General features: G+C 42.2%; 1 protein-coding gene across 1 annotated transcript in view; it reads left to right on the forward strand.

Annotated features, from left to right (window-relative positions):
- Positions 1-13642, forward strand: part of gpm6ab (glycoprotein M6Ab) — a 36570-nt gene extending 22928 nt beyond the window's left edge. Inside the window, exons 6-7 of the mRNA XM_086120207.1 lie at positions 73-138; positions 7316-13642. Of these exons, the coding sequence (XP_085976333.1) occupies positions 73-138; positions 7316-7468 (219 nt within the window). The 3' untranslated portion in view covers positions 7469-13642. The remainder of the gene's footprint in view (positions 1-72; positions 139-7315) is intronic.
- Positions 13643-13850: the final 208 nt, after the last annotated feature.

Raw genomic sequence — 13850 nt, forward strand, 5'->3', positions numbered from 1 at the left:
TGAAAACTGAAGTAAAACAAGAATACAAAGAGTATTCATGAACAATTTTAAGTCTTATTGTGACTTTTGCAGCTGGACTTGACCTTCCATCTGTTTGTGTGTGCATTGGCTGGAGCAGGAGCTGCTGTGATCGCAATGGTGAGCACACAACTAATTGCAAATTCCTTAAGGAAAACAATACTTCATTTAGACCAGTACCACACACCTCGTCCAAATTAAGCTGGGACCCTAGTGAGCATAAGCGATACAGAAAAATAATGGATATTTAATTTATCATAGATGTTGTTTATTTCAAATTGTAATTCTTCTTCAGTTAAGTACACTGCCGATTCCGCAGATAACTAAATCACACTACCTTTTGAAGCCAGCATGGAGGGTGCTTGGCAAGATGTCTGCAGTGTGAGTGAGTCACCAAGCTGTACGGATATCTGAATTGATGGTCGTGTTTTAGTTCTTTTAGAGATCCATCTCAATGCTGTATATACTGAGTAGGCACAGACAACATCATTGCCGTTAATCATATTACCTCTTTGTCAGCCAAACTGTAAAAAAGCAAAACTTTACCACACACACACATTCTTCTATTTCTGCACTTGTTTACCATTTTTTAGATTCACAGAGGATTGGCATTCATCCCAGAAAACACACCACCTACTCACAGGCTGATTTCAGAGGACCAAATTTCAGTGTTTGAAAAATACCAGTTCTATGTTAGTTATCTAATCTGCAGAAATAAATCGCGGCTATACATTAAGCAGCATTTTTTTCTCCCATGTGAAATTCAAGATTCTGCTTCAGTTATCCAGAAAAGCCAACGCTGCTATTAATACAATCATTTATAAGATAAGAAAAAAAAATATTATGACTTATGTCATAAGCAATGTGCAGGGTGTATCACTGACTCGAGATATGCTTTCAATTTGTATTTTGCAAAGTAATTCAGAAAGAGCAAGTGTAGTGGTTAGCATGTCTGCCTCATAGTCGAGAAGTTCAGGAGTTCAAATCAGGTCTCAGGCCCTTTTGTGTGGGGTTTGCATGTTTTCTCTAGGTTTTTCTCCGGCACTCTGGCTTCCTCTCACATTCCAAACACATGCTTGTTAGGTTAAATGCACAAAGACTCTAAAACCTCTCTTGCTATGGATTTGAGGATGAATGTTCTGTCAGTGTATTCCAGTTGATTGGTGGTCAATTCATGGTGTATATAGTCAGTTTCTAGAGAATCCATCCCACATGCAACTTTAAAAACCTGCTTTTAGTTTCTGCTTCTTGATTTAAAATGCTATTCTGCATTCTTGGTAACGGAGCCGCTTTGTCCTCAATATCTGTCAGGATCTTTCTGAAGGTCACGAAAGGCCTTGTACTTTTCAGCAATAAGTTGTTGCAGTGCTTGATCATTTCCATCAAAGAAATCCCGATGTTTCGTCTTTGGGTGACCAAATTGATGATGGCAGTTTCGAGTTCATCCCTGTGTTTGGGTGATGAGTTAGGGTACTCTCAAGTTAATGCACGATGCAAGATGCACTGATGCAATTTGTTTCTTGCATTTTTTGTATCATAGAGTTTGGTAAGTGTTTGATGGTATTCATCTAAAAGGATATCTTTCTGATCACAAAGCAAAAGGTGCTTTTGTTTTGATTGAAGATGTTGCTGGCGCACTTTGAAAATATTTTTTTCTGTTGAAAGATGGTATTCGTTATGACAAGTTCATGTTTGGCATGCTTAAGGGGGAAAGTGCCATTTGAGATTTTTTTTCCAGCATTGAAGTCACCAAGAATGATAATCGTGGTCAATTTTGGAATCGCTGATACAGTGAAACTCCTCTACAACGAAATCATGTTTGCAGCAAGAAATCTTTCACAACAGGGGGTTTTTCACTGTAGCTAATTAATTCAGATGTAAACACACACACACACACAAACGTATGTGTACACGCACACAGGTGTATGTGTACTCTTTATTTTTATTCCAATAATGCAAAAGTATGAGCACACACTAATTTGACACTTCATATAGTCAGTGTAGAAAGAAAAAAAAGGGAAAGAAATTGCAAAATTTACGATCAGCATTCACTTTCACTTACATCAATTTCTTGGATGCTGCGTCTGAATCTAACAATAACAAATACTTCCTGGACCCGGTGGCTTTTCTTTCCACCATCTCACTGTCTCTAACTCGACCTCCCCTAGATCGCTAGCCAAGACAGCGTTGCTCAGCTGATATCATGCAATGAACTTTTAAAGCCAGCCACGGGACGCTTCGTAGTCCTCGATGGCCATAGTTAGCATGATGGAACTCGCCTTCTCTCTAATTAGCGCTCCAGTTAGCGTAAGGTTTTTAGCATGGTAACAAGTAAAGCATTCCAGATAACGTTAGTTTATTTGACTGTCCGTCGAGCCACAAGCAATTTACTAGCAGCTAATCAGATGCGTTCCACTCTATCTTCCACGGATCTAGCTACAGTATCTACACACATAGATAGTGAGGTTCCTCTTGACCAATCGGAGGCCAGGATGATGCTCGGTAAGCCAATGGCAGAGCAGCTGTGAGTATGTTTCGTTCAGGAAACTCGGAGCTGTGGAAACCAGTGTGGTGGTTGCTGTTGCCGTTTCCGAACAAAGCAGTAGAGGTCGCTGTTGGATTAGACTTTGTTGTAGTGAATCTCTTCGCAAGGCAAGAGCAGAGAAAAAGATTTTGTGTAACGCAACAGGGGTTTTTTTTCATTTTATGGGGGGCAGGAGAGTGGGAATGGTGTGAATGCATGAAGATTTTTTCACATTAATACCCCCTAATGTAGGTTTCGTTGCAGAGGATTTTCACTGTAGGAGTTTTCTTTCACTTCCTGGTCAGCATTAAGTCTTGAAGCATAAATGCTAATTAGGGTCCCATGGTGGTCTGCTTCTATATTTGTCAACTGACCATGCTCCCCCCACACACACACACTTTGAAATAACTTATGATGTTTCTGCCCTGTGTAAATCAAATTCCCCATTCCCCGGCCAGCTGGGAAACATACTCTCTCCAGCGTGTCCTGGGTCATCCCAGGGGCCTCCTGCCAGTGGGACATGCCCGGAACACCTCACCAGGGAGGCATCCAGGAGGCATCCTAATCAGATGCCCGAGCCACCTCATCTGGCTCCTCTCGATGTGGAGGAGAAGCGGCTCAACTCTGAGCCCCTCCCGGATGACCGAGCTTATCACCTTATCACTAAGGGAGAGCCTGGACACCCTGCGGAGAACACTAATTTTGGCCGATTGTATCCTGTATCTTGTTCTTTCGCTCATGACCCATAGTTTATGACCATAGATTAGGGTTGGAACAGATTGACCGGTAAGTTGAGAGCTTCGCCTTTTGTCTTAGCTCCTTCTTCACCATGACCGACCGATACAAAGTCCACATCACAGCAGATACTGCACCGATCCGCCTGTTGATCTCCCACTCCCTCCTGCCCTCACTCGTGATCAACATCACAAGATAATTAAACTCCTCCATTTGGGGCTAGATCTCGCCTCCAACCCGGGGAGGACACGCCACCCTTTTCCGATTTCAGACCATTTTTTTAAGATTTGGAGGGGCCGATTCTCATCCCAACCGCTTCACACTCAGCTGTGAACTGCTCCAGAGAGCAAAAAGCAGCAAACAGGACTCCCTCAACACCTCGGCTGTGCCTAGAAATTCTGTCCATAAAGCTTATGAACAGAATTGGCAACAAATGGTAGCTTTGGTGGGCCCAACTATCAGTGGAAACAATTCCAACTTACTGCCACTACTGGTAGTGCGAACCAAACTCTGACATCGATGGTATAGGGACCGAATAGCCTATATCAGGGGGTTGGTACCCTATACTCCCGTAAGACCCCCCCTCAGAACTCACGAGAGACATGGTCAAGCACCTTCTCCAAGTCCAAAAAGCACATGGAGAATGGTTGGGCGCGCTCCCACGAACCCTGGAGGACCCTGCTAAGGCTGTAGAGCTGGTCCACTGTTCCACTGCCGGGACGCAACCCACACTGCTCCTCCTGAATCTGAGGCTCAACTTCCCAATGGGCCCTCCTCTCCAGCACCCCCGAATAGACCTTACCAGGGAGACTGAGGAGTGTGATCCCTTTTTAAAAAGAGGGACCACCACCCCGGTCTGCCAATCCAGAGGCACCCTCCTGATGACCACGCGCTGTTGCAGAGGCGTGCCAACCAGGACAGTCCCACACCATCCACATCCAGAGTGTTGAGGAACTCTGGCCGGATCTCATCCACCCCTGGGGCTCCGCCACCGAGGAGCTTTTTCACCACCTCAGTGAATTAGACCCCAGAGAAAGGAGGGCCCACCTCAGAGTACTCAGACTCTGCTTCCTCTAATACCCCTTTCCCACTGAAATTAGCGGGTAGTCGTGATCCGTGGCGACACGTAACCAATTGGCAATATGTCCCTTTCCCATTGACCAACAGAAGGCGATTCTGTGCGCCCCCCCCCCCCGCCCCCTTCCACCACTTTGCATCTGGTTACGTCACCACGCTGTGATTGCGTAGATGATGCGACAGATTTCTTTGTGGTAAACAAAGCAACATGGAAGCGAGTGCTTATTACTTTTATCATGCTTTTTACCGTCCTCAAAATGGTCGAAAAGTAGCGGAGGATCAACTCTTTGCTACTACTGAGACAACAGCTTAAGGAGCGATCTCCTAGCTTTGTTGTGGGGGCGTGCTATATACGATGCCGATGGCACGCGATGTTATGACTCATCACGTACCATCCCATGTCATCACGTAATTACCGGGAAGTCCCGTGTTAGGCTTTCAAACTGCAAGCGGAGGCGATCCGAGGCAATCACGCCCCGCCTCCGATGGCGTGCTGGTGGACACGGATCCACACTGGCCAGTGAGCCTTTCCCACTGCCCAATAAAGCATGTTTACCCATGGTAAACCTGTAGGTCAGCAGCGCCCCATCCCCACTGTACACAGTGTTAATGGTGCACTGCTTCCCTCTCCTAAGACGTCGGATAATGGACCAGAATTTCCTCAAAGACATCCGAAAGTCGTCTTCCATGGCCTCACCGAACTCTTTCCACATCGAGTTTTTGCCTCGGCGACCGTTGAAGCTGTGTTGCGCAAGTCGATACCTATCAGCTGCCTCTGGAGTCCCACAGGCCAGAAAGGTCCAATAAGCTCCTGCTTCAGCTTGCCAGCATCCCTTACTGCTGGTATCCACAAGCGAGTTTGGGCGGGGGGGGGGGGGGGGGGTTCCGCCACGACAGGCACTGACCACTTTATGGCCACAATTCCAAATGGCCGCCTCGACAATAGCGGCTCAATGTCCCCCGCCTCCCCCGGGACGTAGGAAAAGCTCTGCCAGAGGTGGGAGTTGAAACTCCTTCTGACAAGGAGATTCCACCAGATCTCCCAACAATACGTTTGGATCTGCCAGGTCGGACCGGCATCTTCCCCCACCCTCGGGGCCAACTCACCACCAGGTGGTGATCAGTTGACAGCTTCGCCCCTCTCTTCACCCGAGTGTACAAAACATGCGGCCGCAAATCTGATCATAGGACCACAAAGTCAATCATCAAACTGCGGCTAGGGGTGTCCTGGTAGCCAAGTACACATATGGACACTTTTATGTTTGAACATGGTGTTTGTTGTGGACAATCAGTGACGAGCACAGAAGTCTAATAACAAAACACAACTCGAGATTCCAAAAAGGTTGGGTACGCTGAACTGCTGTTTGGTGCATAGGCTCAAACAACATTCAGGGAAGGCGGACGGAGGCAACCCTCTTGTCCACCGGTGTGAACCCCAATATACAGGGACTTAGCCAGGGGGCAATAAGTATGCCCGCACCTGCTCTACACCTCTCTCCATGGGCAACTCCAGAGTGGAAGAGAGTCCAACCCCTCTTGAGAATACTGGTACCAGAGCACAGGCTGTGTGTGGAGGCAAGTCTGACTATATCCAGTCGGAACTTCTCTGCCTCGCACACCAGCTCGGGCTCCTTCCCTGCAAGAGAGGTGACATTCCACGTCCCTAGAGCTCGCTTCTGTAGCCGAGGATCGGACTACAGAGGCCAAGGCACCTGACCCCTTTGACCCCTCCCATAAGTGGTGAGCCCATGGGAAGGGGGACCCACATTGCCTCTTCGGGCTGAGCCCGGCCGGCCCGGCCCCATGGGTGTAGGCCCTGCTACCAGGCGCTCACTAGCAAGCCCCACCTCCGGGCCTGGCTCCAGAGGGGTGCCCCGGCTCTCGAGCGGGCCCCCGGTCGATTTCCCTTGCCCCGTCCGGGTCCATATATTTGACTCATCATAAGGGGTCTTTGAGCTGTGCTTTGTCTGGTCCCTCACCTAGGACCTGTTTGCCATGGGTGACCCTGCCAGGGGCATAACAGCCCAGACAACTTAGCTCCTATGATCATTGGAACACACAACACCCCTCCTCCGTGGTAAGGTGACGGCTCATGGAGGGGGCTAGTGATCACATTCATGGTAAATGGCACTCCAGTGATATTATGTGACACTTGCGCATGCAGAACGACTATTAAGTAAGCTTTACCTTATGTAAAGAAAAGTAGTCAGAAAGTCATTTTCAGATCTGCGTCAGAGGCACCTCACTGGTGTCTCGCTCTCACAAACTGTAATTTGCTATAAATTGACGACATTAATTACCTCAAAAAATGAGTCAGACTCCAGAAAAGACACAATAGTTCTATTGATGCATTTCGCTCATGGAGGTACAAACAGCTGAAAGACAATTTAGAGTCAAATACACATGCCACAAGACAGGCAACACAAGGTCGGTTCTCACTTCCTAAACCAAAAACATCACTTGAAATGAACAGTTGACTCCAGAGAAATGGAAACATGGAATACTTTACCACTGTCAATGACCAAACAGACACAGAAATCACTATTCTTTTTATCACTATTATTTTGTGCAATGAAAGACTTTGTCCCCCCCCCACACACACACACACACACATACAATTTTGCTGCTGTGGACTGCAAATTTCCCCACTGTGGGACAAATAAAGGTTATCTTATCTTATCCTATCTTATTCAAAAGTCAAATCAACAAACATCTGGAAAAGAGACTGTAGGACGTTCAAGGAAATTTTTAATGTTGTGTATAAAATGTTATCGTGGATTATAGGGTTTAATACCTGCTTTTTTCCCAATTGTATTTACTTTTTTTCAATGTACACTGTGTATTTTCTTTCTAAATGAATATTTTTAAATTGATGTACTGTTGTTTGTACTGCAGTTGATGAAGATATGTATTGGTGATCAAAAATAAGTGCCCCTTCCTGCTTTCTTCTCATCCCTGTAGGTCCATTTTCTAATGGCATTAGCTGCTAACTGGGGATACCTGAAGGATGCCAGTCGAATGCAGAAATATGAGGATATCAAGTCCAAGGAGGAGCAGGAGCTACATGACATCCACTCTACACGTTCCAAAGAACGCCTCAATGCCTACACATAAACACATGCGATGGGAATCAATGCATTCACTTACCAAACAGACACACAAAACAATTTATTCACATACAAAAACTTGCAGCACACAGTCATGCATACAAGGATAGCATAACATATTACACAACACAGAGAAAAAGAAAAATACAGACCTGTGGTAGGCAGCAAAATTGATGAAGGAAAAACATTGATCTCCTCCGTGTGCTTCCAGTTGATCTTGTGCCTTGGTGATCAATGCTAACATGCTAAACATCAGTCACATTAAGTGAAAGTTCATCGAAACGATAAGAGGTGACTTCATAAATTCCGATGGGGACGTTCAATTATCTTAATATATGGTGGCTTATAATGAAATCTGACCTTCTGCACTTCGCTTACATAGTGTAAATACAAAATATTTTATGAAAAACAAACCCAACTCCTTTGCTGTTTGAGGGTAAAAGTATTTATGACTGTGCATAACAGTAAATAGTCTTGAATTGAATAAAGAAATAACCAGGTCATTAAAATGCTTCGCAAAGCAGACCTGCGTATAACAACTTCAAAGAACAGAATATATGAAAAAAAAATACAGGAGTCCCAGTATATGAAAACCTTTCCTTTGCAGGCCCTAGTCGTAGACTGACAGTAAAAGTGATCTACTACAGCATGTAGTGTTGTAATGAAGTCCACACCAACCGAGACCAAGACATTGAGACCCGAGAAAATGAAGACCAAGACTTTCAGAGGTTGAGACTGGATATATCAAAGAAAAATCCCCAAAAAATCCCCCAATACAAAATGACAAGTATCTTTTTTTTCATTATGTTTGCAACAAAAACAAATCTTGTTTTATGTTGTTTTTGACATCCATGGGGTGTGGCATTGGGAAGGCAACGCATCCCCGTGTTCTGCGTTTCTCACTGATCACAATAGTAATTGCCTGGTCTTGACTGGTTTTGATAAAAAAAATCCAGAGACCGAGTCAAGATCTAGAAAAATTGCCTTTGATTCCAGGATGAGACCAAGACCCTCAATAAGTGGTCTCAAGACCGGTTATACCAATACCGAGCGCAAGCACTACAACACTACAAGTATGAATGTGCAGTGCCTGCCAATTTTACTATACCACCTCTCATAAAAGTGAGAAGATGCCATGGAGCATCATAAAGTGCTTATAATGTGCAAAGTAAATTTTGTCGAATCTATCAATTTTATTGAGCTCTCGACAGGCCGGATATGGGCTTGTTTGAGAAGTCAAAAATTAATTAACAATGATATTCAACCATTGAAACAAGTAAAAAATTATCATTTGACATGATCAATTTATAACTTATTAAAATGTTTTTGCTTTGTTTCGGATTTTTTCAAAAAATTTTGTAAGATATTAAAAAGTGAAAATTCAGCGATAACTGAAATTACGGATTTGCATTAAAAATATATACATTTTGTAACTTCTTCATCATATTGCTGTGTTGATGGTTAAAAAACTATATTTTAAAAAGTTAGCATAAAGGTACTTGATACTTGATAAATCCTACAACTAGGTGGTGGTCTAATAGAAATGTTAATCACTGTACAGGAACTCAATAGAAATAAGAAAAGACCATCACAAATCTCTGCTGCTGGCATGACACTCGAAAGCAACAGTCAGCCGAAGACACACGGAAGACTTTAGTGTATGTAAGCTCATCTTTTCATGGAGGGTGGCTAATATCAAGATACCACCATCAAAAACCTCAATACCTACAATGCACAGATCTCTCTCTCACACACTCACACACGCACACACACACACATTCACACACACAATTAATGTGGCTGAATGGTCAGTGTTGTGCAGGCAGTGTTATATGGTGGTGTCATGCTGTGCTGTCATTTACCCACATCATGACGACTGAAATACGGTTTACGGGGAGGTTTGAAGTATAAATGGGTAGCTTGACTCACTGAAACCCTGACCAAATAATTTCCTGACTCTCATCCGGAGCCCAGTTTCATCAGTTGTTTCCTAGAAAATACTCACGTCCCATTACAGTAAATACAAGTACAAACCACAAATGGCAGGCTGCGGCTTTTTTATTTTTAAATCAACAATCTTATGTTTAACCCTTTCAGTGACAGCGGTTATTACAGTGGACAGCCTAGCTTGTGATCAGGTTACAGGTTATCATAATTGATGCATGAAAGGGTTAATAGTTAGTCAATGATATGAATCCAAACAAATATTGTCCACTTAAGCTAGAAACATATGCTTGTAAGTTGATAGTAGATGTGTTTAGTATTACTGTGTTTATATTCGATACATATAGTCTGACTCACTCGGTTCACAATTAGCACTTATGCCAGCTGATCATTTGAAACAACTGTGAAATTGGACTCTTTCCCCTTCCTCTCTGACAATGTTTGTGTCAACTTGTGATTTGTACTCCAGAAACAGCACATCTTAGCAGCACAAAGTCTTTGAAAATGTCATGTCAGTGTCATATTGTCTTCAAGTCTGTTAAGACGACATTTTTTTCACTTTTTCAAATGTTTGCCACATTTTTACCAGCATCGTTCATGTGTAATTTTAATATTGGGGTACATGCAAAGGGAAGTGGTGTCGTGGGATGGGGGTGGGCGTTGATGTCAGATTCACGTTTTCCTGGGAATCTGCACATAGAACTACACAAAAACAAAAACACGTACACGTGTCAACACCAGTCATTGTGATACTTTTAGTCTGTTTTTTGCTCTCATGTTCAGTCATTTGTGTCTGTGTATCAGGCTACAATTATACCAAAATTGCTCTTTTGTCATGTGAAATCGTCACTAGAACAGGCAACACGTCATTGGTATCAAGAAGAGATAACTGGGAAAGGGATCTCGGCTGATTAATAGTGGCTTTATTGTGGCTTTCTAAGTAAGGCTGAGCATGTTTTGTTTTTCCAGTCCTAAATGGATCTTTTCAGAAGAATAGGACTCACATCTTTTGACCGCCTTTACGGGACATGCGGTAGAGAGGCATCACAGGAGAGTGAACCTCTTGTTAGCTTTAACAGCAATCATTTCCTTTGATTTCGGGGCTCATTTCCTTGAGCATGCCACATTAACCGTTGATGGATTAAGAGCCACAATGCAGCTTTATTCTAATCACAAGGCATGTTTTGTTCGTATTAAGTGGGAATCTAATTCGTAAAATGATTGTTTGATTCTAATAAGCTCGGAGGGAATGTGAGTCTCTATCTGCCAATAGAGATGGTCGAAAGAGTAATGATAGCTATATTGTTGAGATGAGGACGATTGATTAATTAATAGATTGATGATGAGGCAACCAGCAGAGAAACACACACGCACACAAACACGCACACACACACACGCACACACACACATGCGCACACACACACACACAAAGTCCACTATTGCCATCACTCTGAGCCATAACTCTGCTCTTTTACTGTTCACAGTAACATTTCACTATTTTATTAAGAACTTTGAATCCTATTTTTGTCAAATCATAATTACAGAAGGGTGTCAAAAAAAGGGGAATTAATGTGATTTTTTTTTCTAAGCGGTAATATGCACTGCACCTTCATATATTCTGTATAAAGATAAACATATATGTGAAACACTTGGGGAGAGCAGCCGAGATGATTATTTCTAATAAAGTCTGAAGGGTGAAGTTGAGTCTCATTGGCCAACATCTCACTATTGGAGCGGCATTTACACACACAGATGCACATAAAATACTGATGAGAGATAAAATGACGTAAAATGTATTTAGGCTGCCGCTAAAACAAATGCTGTTAACGTTTTGACATGTTATGATTTGGCAAAAAAATAAAAAGACCACGTTAACACAAATTGAAGTAAATAGGGTGTGACGTTTTAGACATTGGAATTGACATTGAATGGAAAATGAACACAAGGTCAGATACAATGTGTCTCCCCAACATGGAAGAGCTTTGAAGAGATCAAACGGTGTCATGTCGAAAAACATTGTGATATGATTGAACATATTGTTACCTAAGTTCAATCAATTTGGAAGAAACAAGGTGTGTTGACGGTGTGTAAATGCAGCTTGGATGAGGCACAACATGCAACCTTCACCAGACTGCAACTGTGTTCTAGTGTGAATACAGTCAGTATTTTTAAGGGTCTAGTTTTGCATTAACTGTATACATTTCATATCATTTCATTGCCTGACAATGGATGTCTTGTCAGTGTTTTTAACCTCAGATACAAAAAAAAAATGTTTTGTGCACTTATTGACCATTGTGAACTCTCTATCTCTTATTCTTGGTGTGTGTGTGTGCATTGACGTCCCCTTTGTGGGACCATGTGTATAGTCTTGCAGCATTGGTATAACATGAAGACGTAACAATGATAAAAATGAATTAATTCATAAAAATGAAGAAACTTTTATTCATTAAAAAAAGACAGTGAATCTAGTTGTTGTTTGTGGCATGGTTATGCATTCTATGGTCATAATTTTAAGAATTAAACAGTATAAAAAAATTAATTTCAACTAGCGCTGTTCTGCTATTTTTTTTTCACATTTTAGCTTGCAGTATTGAAGTCCTAGTTGCTAATGGTGTTGCTAAGCTAGCGAGCTTGTTTAGTTGTTTACCACCAGAGCAATATATTGTACCAGTTTAACAAAAGCATACCTGTCAACTCATACGGTTTAGCCATAGTTCATACGGATTTTGTGGTGAATCTTACGTATATGGCCGTATCGCACAAATCATACGGATTCTGAAAATTTGGTGAAAAAAGTAATGCAGGAATACAACTCTGAACACAGTAATGCCACTAAGTAGAATGATGATTAGACATTAACCAGACATTGTATTATGGAGATCTACAATAAATATCATCGAAAATTTTGTGGGGTTTTTTTCTGCCGTTATTTTGACATATAAAATGCTTTGGTATGTTATAAGGATTTTTTGCTCTTTATAAGGATTTTTTTGGTAGTTTATACAGGTTGGCGCTCCGAAAAGTTGACAGGTATGCAAAAGTAACAATGAAACATGAATCTTTAACCTTCAATTTGTGGCATATAAGTGCATGAGAAAACTGCAAGTCTAAAGTGATATTGATTGTTTTTTAAGAGATTTGCAACTATGATGTAATGTATTGCTCTGGCCGCCCATTATGCACTGGCCCACCTCAGTTCACATCCTTTTGCCTATTGCTCTCACATGCAGTCGTTGATGACCAGTTCACTTATGGCAGTCTTGAAAATCACACTGGAGACTTTCTTTGTCTTGCTCCTTGAAACTGTGTTGTCATTAAATCAGCATGTTACCTAGCAACAAGCTCCACAGCTCATGTAGCCAAAGCGACAACATCAACAACATGAGGTAAGAGCAATGAAAATGTAGATCAGATTAAGTCAAAAATGGAGACAAAAGTGCTGTTGGCTGTGAGGACTGGTGCTACCGTGGTTCAAAATAATGTAAAGAACCAATTAGGTATTTTTTCTCGAGCTGGAAATCTTCCTTGTGAATCAAGAATGTCTCGACCGGTGTTAAAAAAGTGGAAGCGGATGTGAGCTGCTTGCTCCACATTTGTTTGAATCTCCCTGTGAAAATGTTTGTACTGCACATGCTAATCCTGCGTCCTACTTGTCTACCCGCTCTCCGCTGCTTAATTGGACTCACACTACCAATCCGCAACCTTGGCTTTTGTTGTGGGTGATTTCAGCATGAAGCAAACCTTCCGGAACCTAAAATGTGATTTTGAGCATTCTGTGAGATTTTATTTTTACTTTGACTAGATTGTCTAGTTGGAATTTTACAGTGTGATTTCTGCCGCTCAAATTGTCAACTCTGAATTACAGGATGAACAATTTGTTCCTCTATTCTTGATTGAATTCAACTCTACTGTATCATGAACACCACCAAAGAGCTAAAAACTGATCTGAGTCTGCAACCTTAAAATGATTATCGGCGATATACACAAACATCAAGGTTGGACATTTTGGACGTCGGGAGATGTTCTTTTTTTTCTTTGTTTCCATACTAGACTTTTTGTACTCCACTCTAGTTGCTTAGTAGCAGGCTTTCTTTGATTCACTCCCCCATTTTTGTACATAAGTGTGTGCCAGCAGCTTGGGCAGACAGTGGCTTTTTTTTTATTTGTAAAGACATCAACTTGCTTGCAAATATAAATAAAATGAAATATTACACCTGTGTACTCGTTGATAAGGAAACTATTGAGTTTGTGTCTTAATTTCATGAAACAAATGTGACACCTGCTTCAAAATGATGTGGATACTGACGAGTAAGAATTCCAAACATGTACAAATACAATAGTGGCACAACTACTCATGCTATTGCCATCATAGCCATGAGAATGGGCTGAAAATTGGGCGGCTCATTCAGTCAATGTCACCCATCTGTCCAATAAATACCGGTTGA

This window comes from Hippocampus guttulatus, chromosome 9 (genome assembly GCF_054856545.1).
Source record: "Hippocampus guttulatus isolate MCC_2025c chromosome 9, RoL_Hgut_1.0, whole genome shotgun sequence".
Classification (NCBI taxonomy): domain Eukaryota; kingdom Metazoa; phylum Chordata; class Actinopteri; order Syngnathiformes; family Syngnathidae; genus Hippocampus; species Hippocampus guttulatus.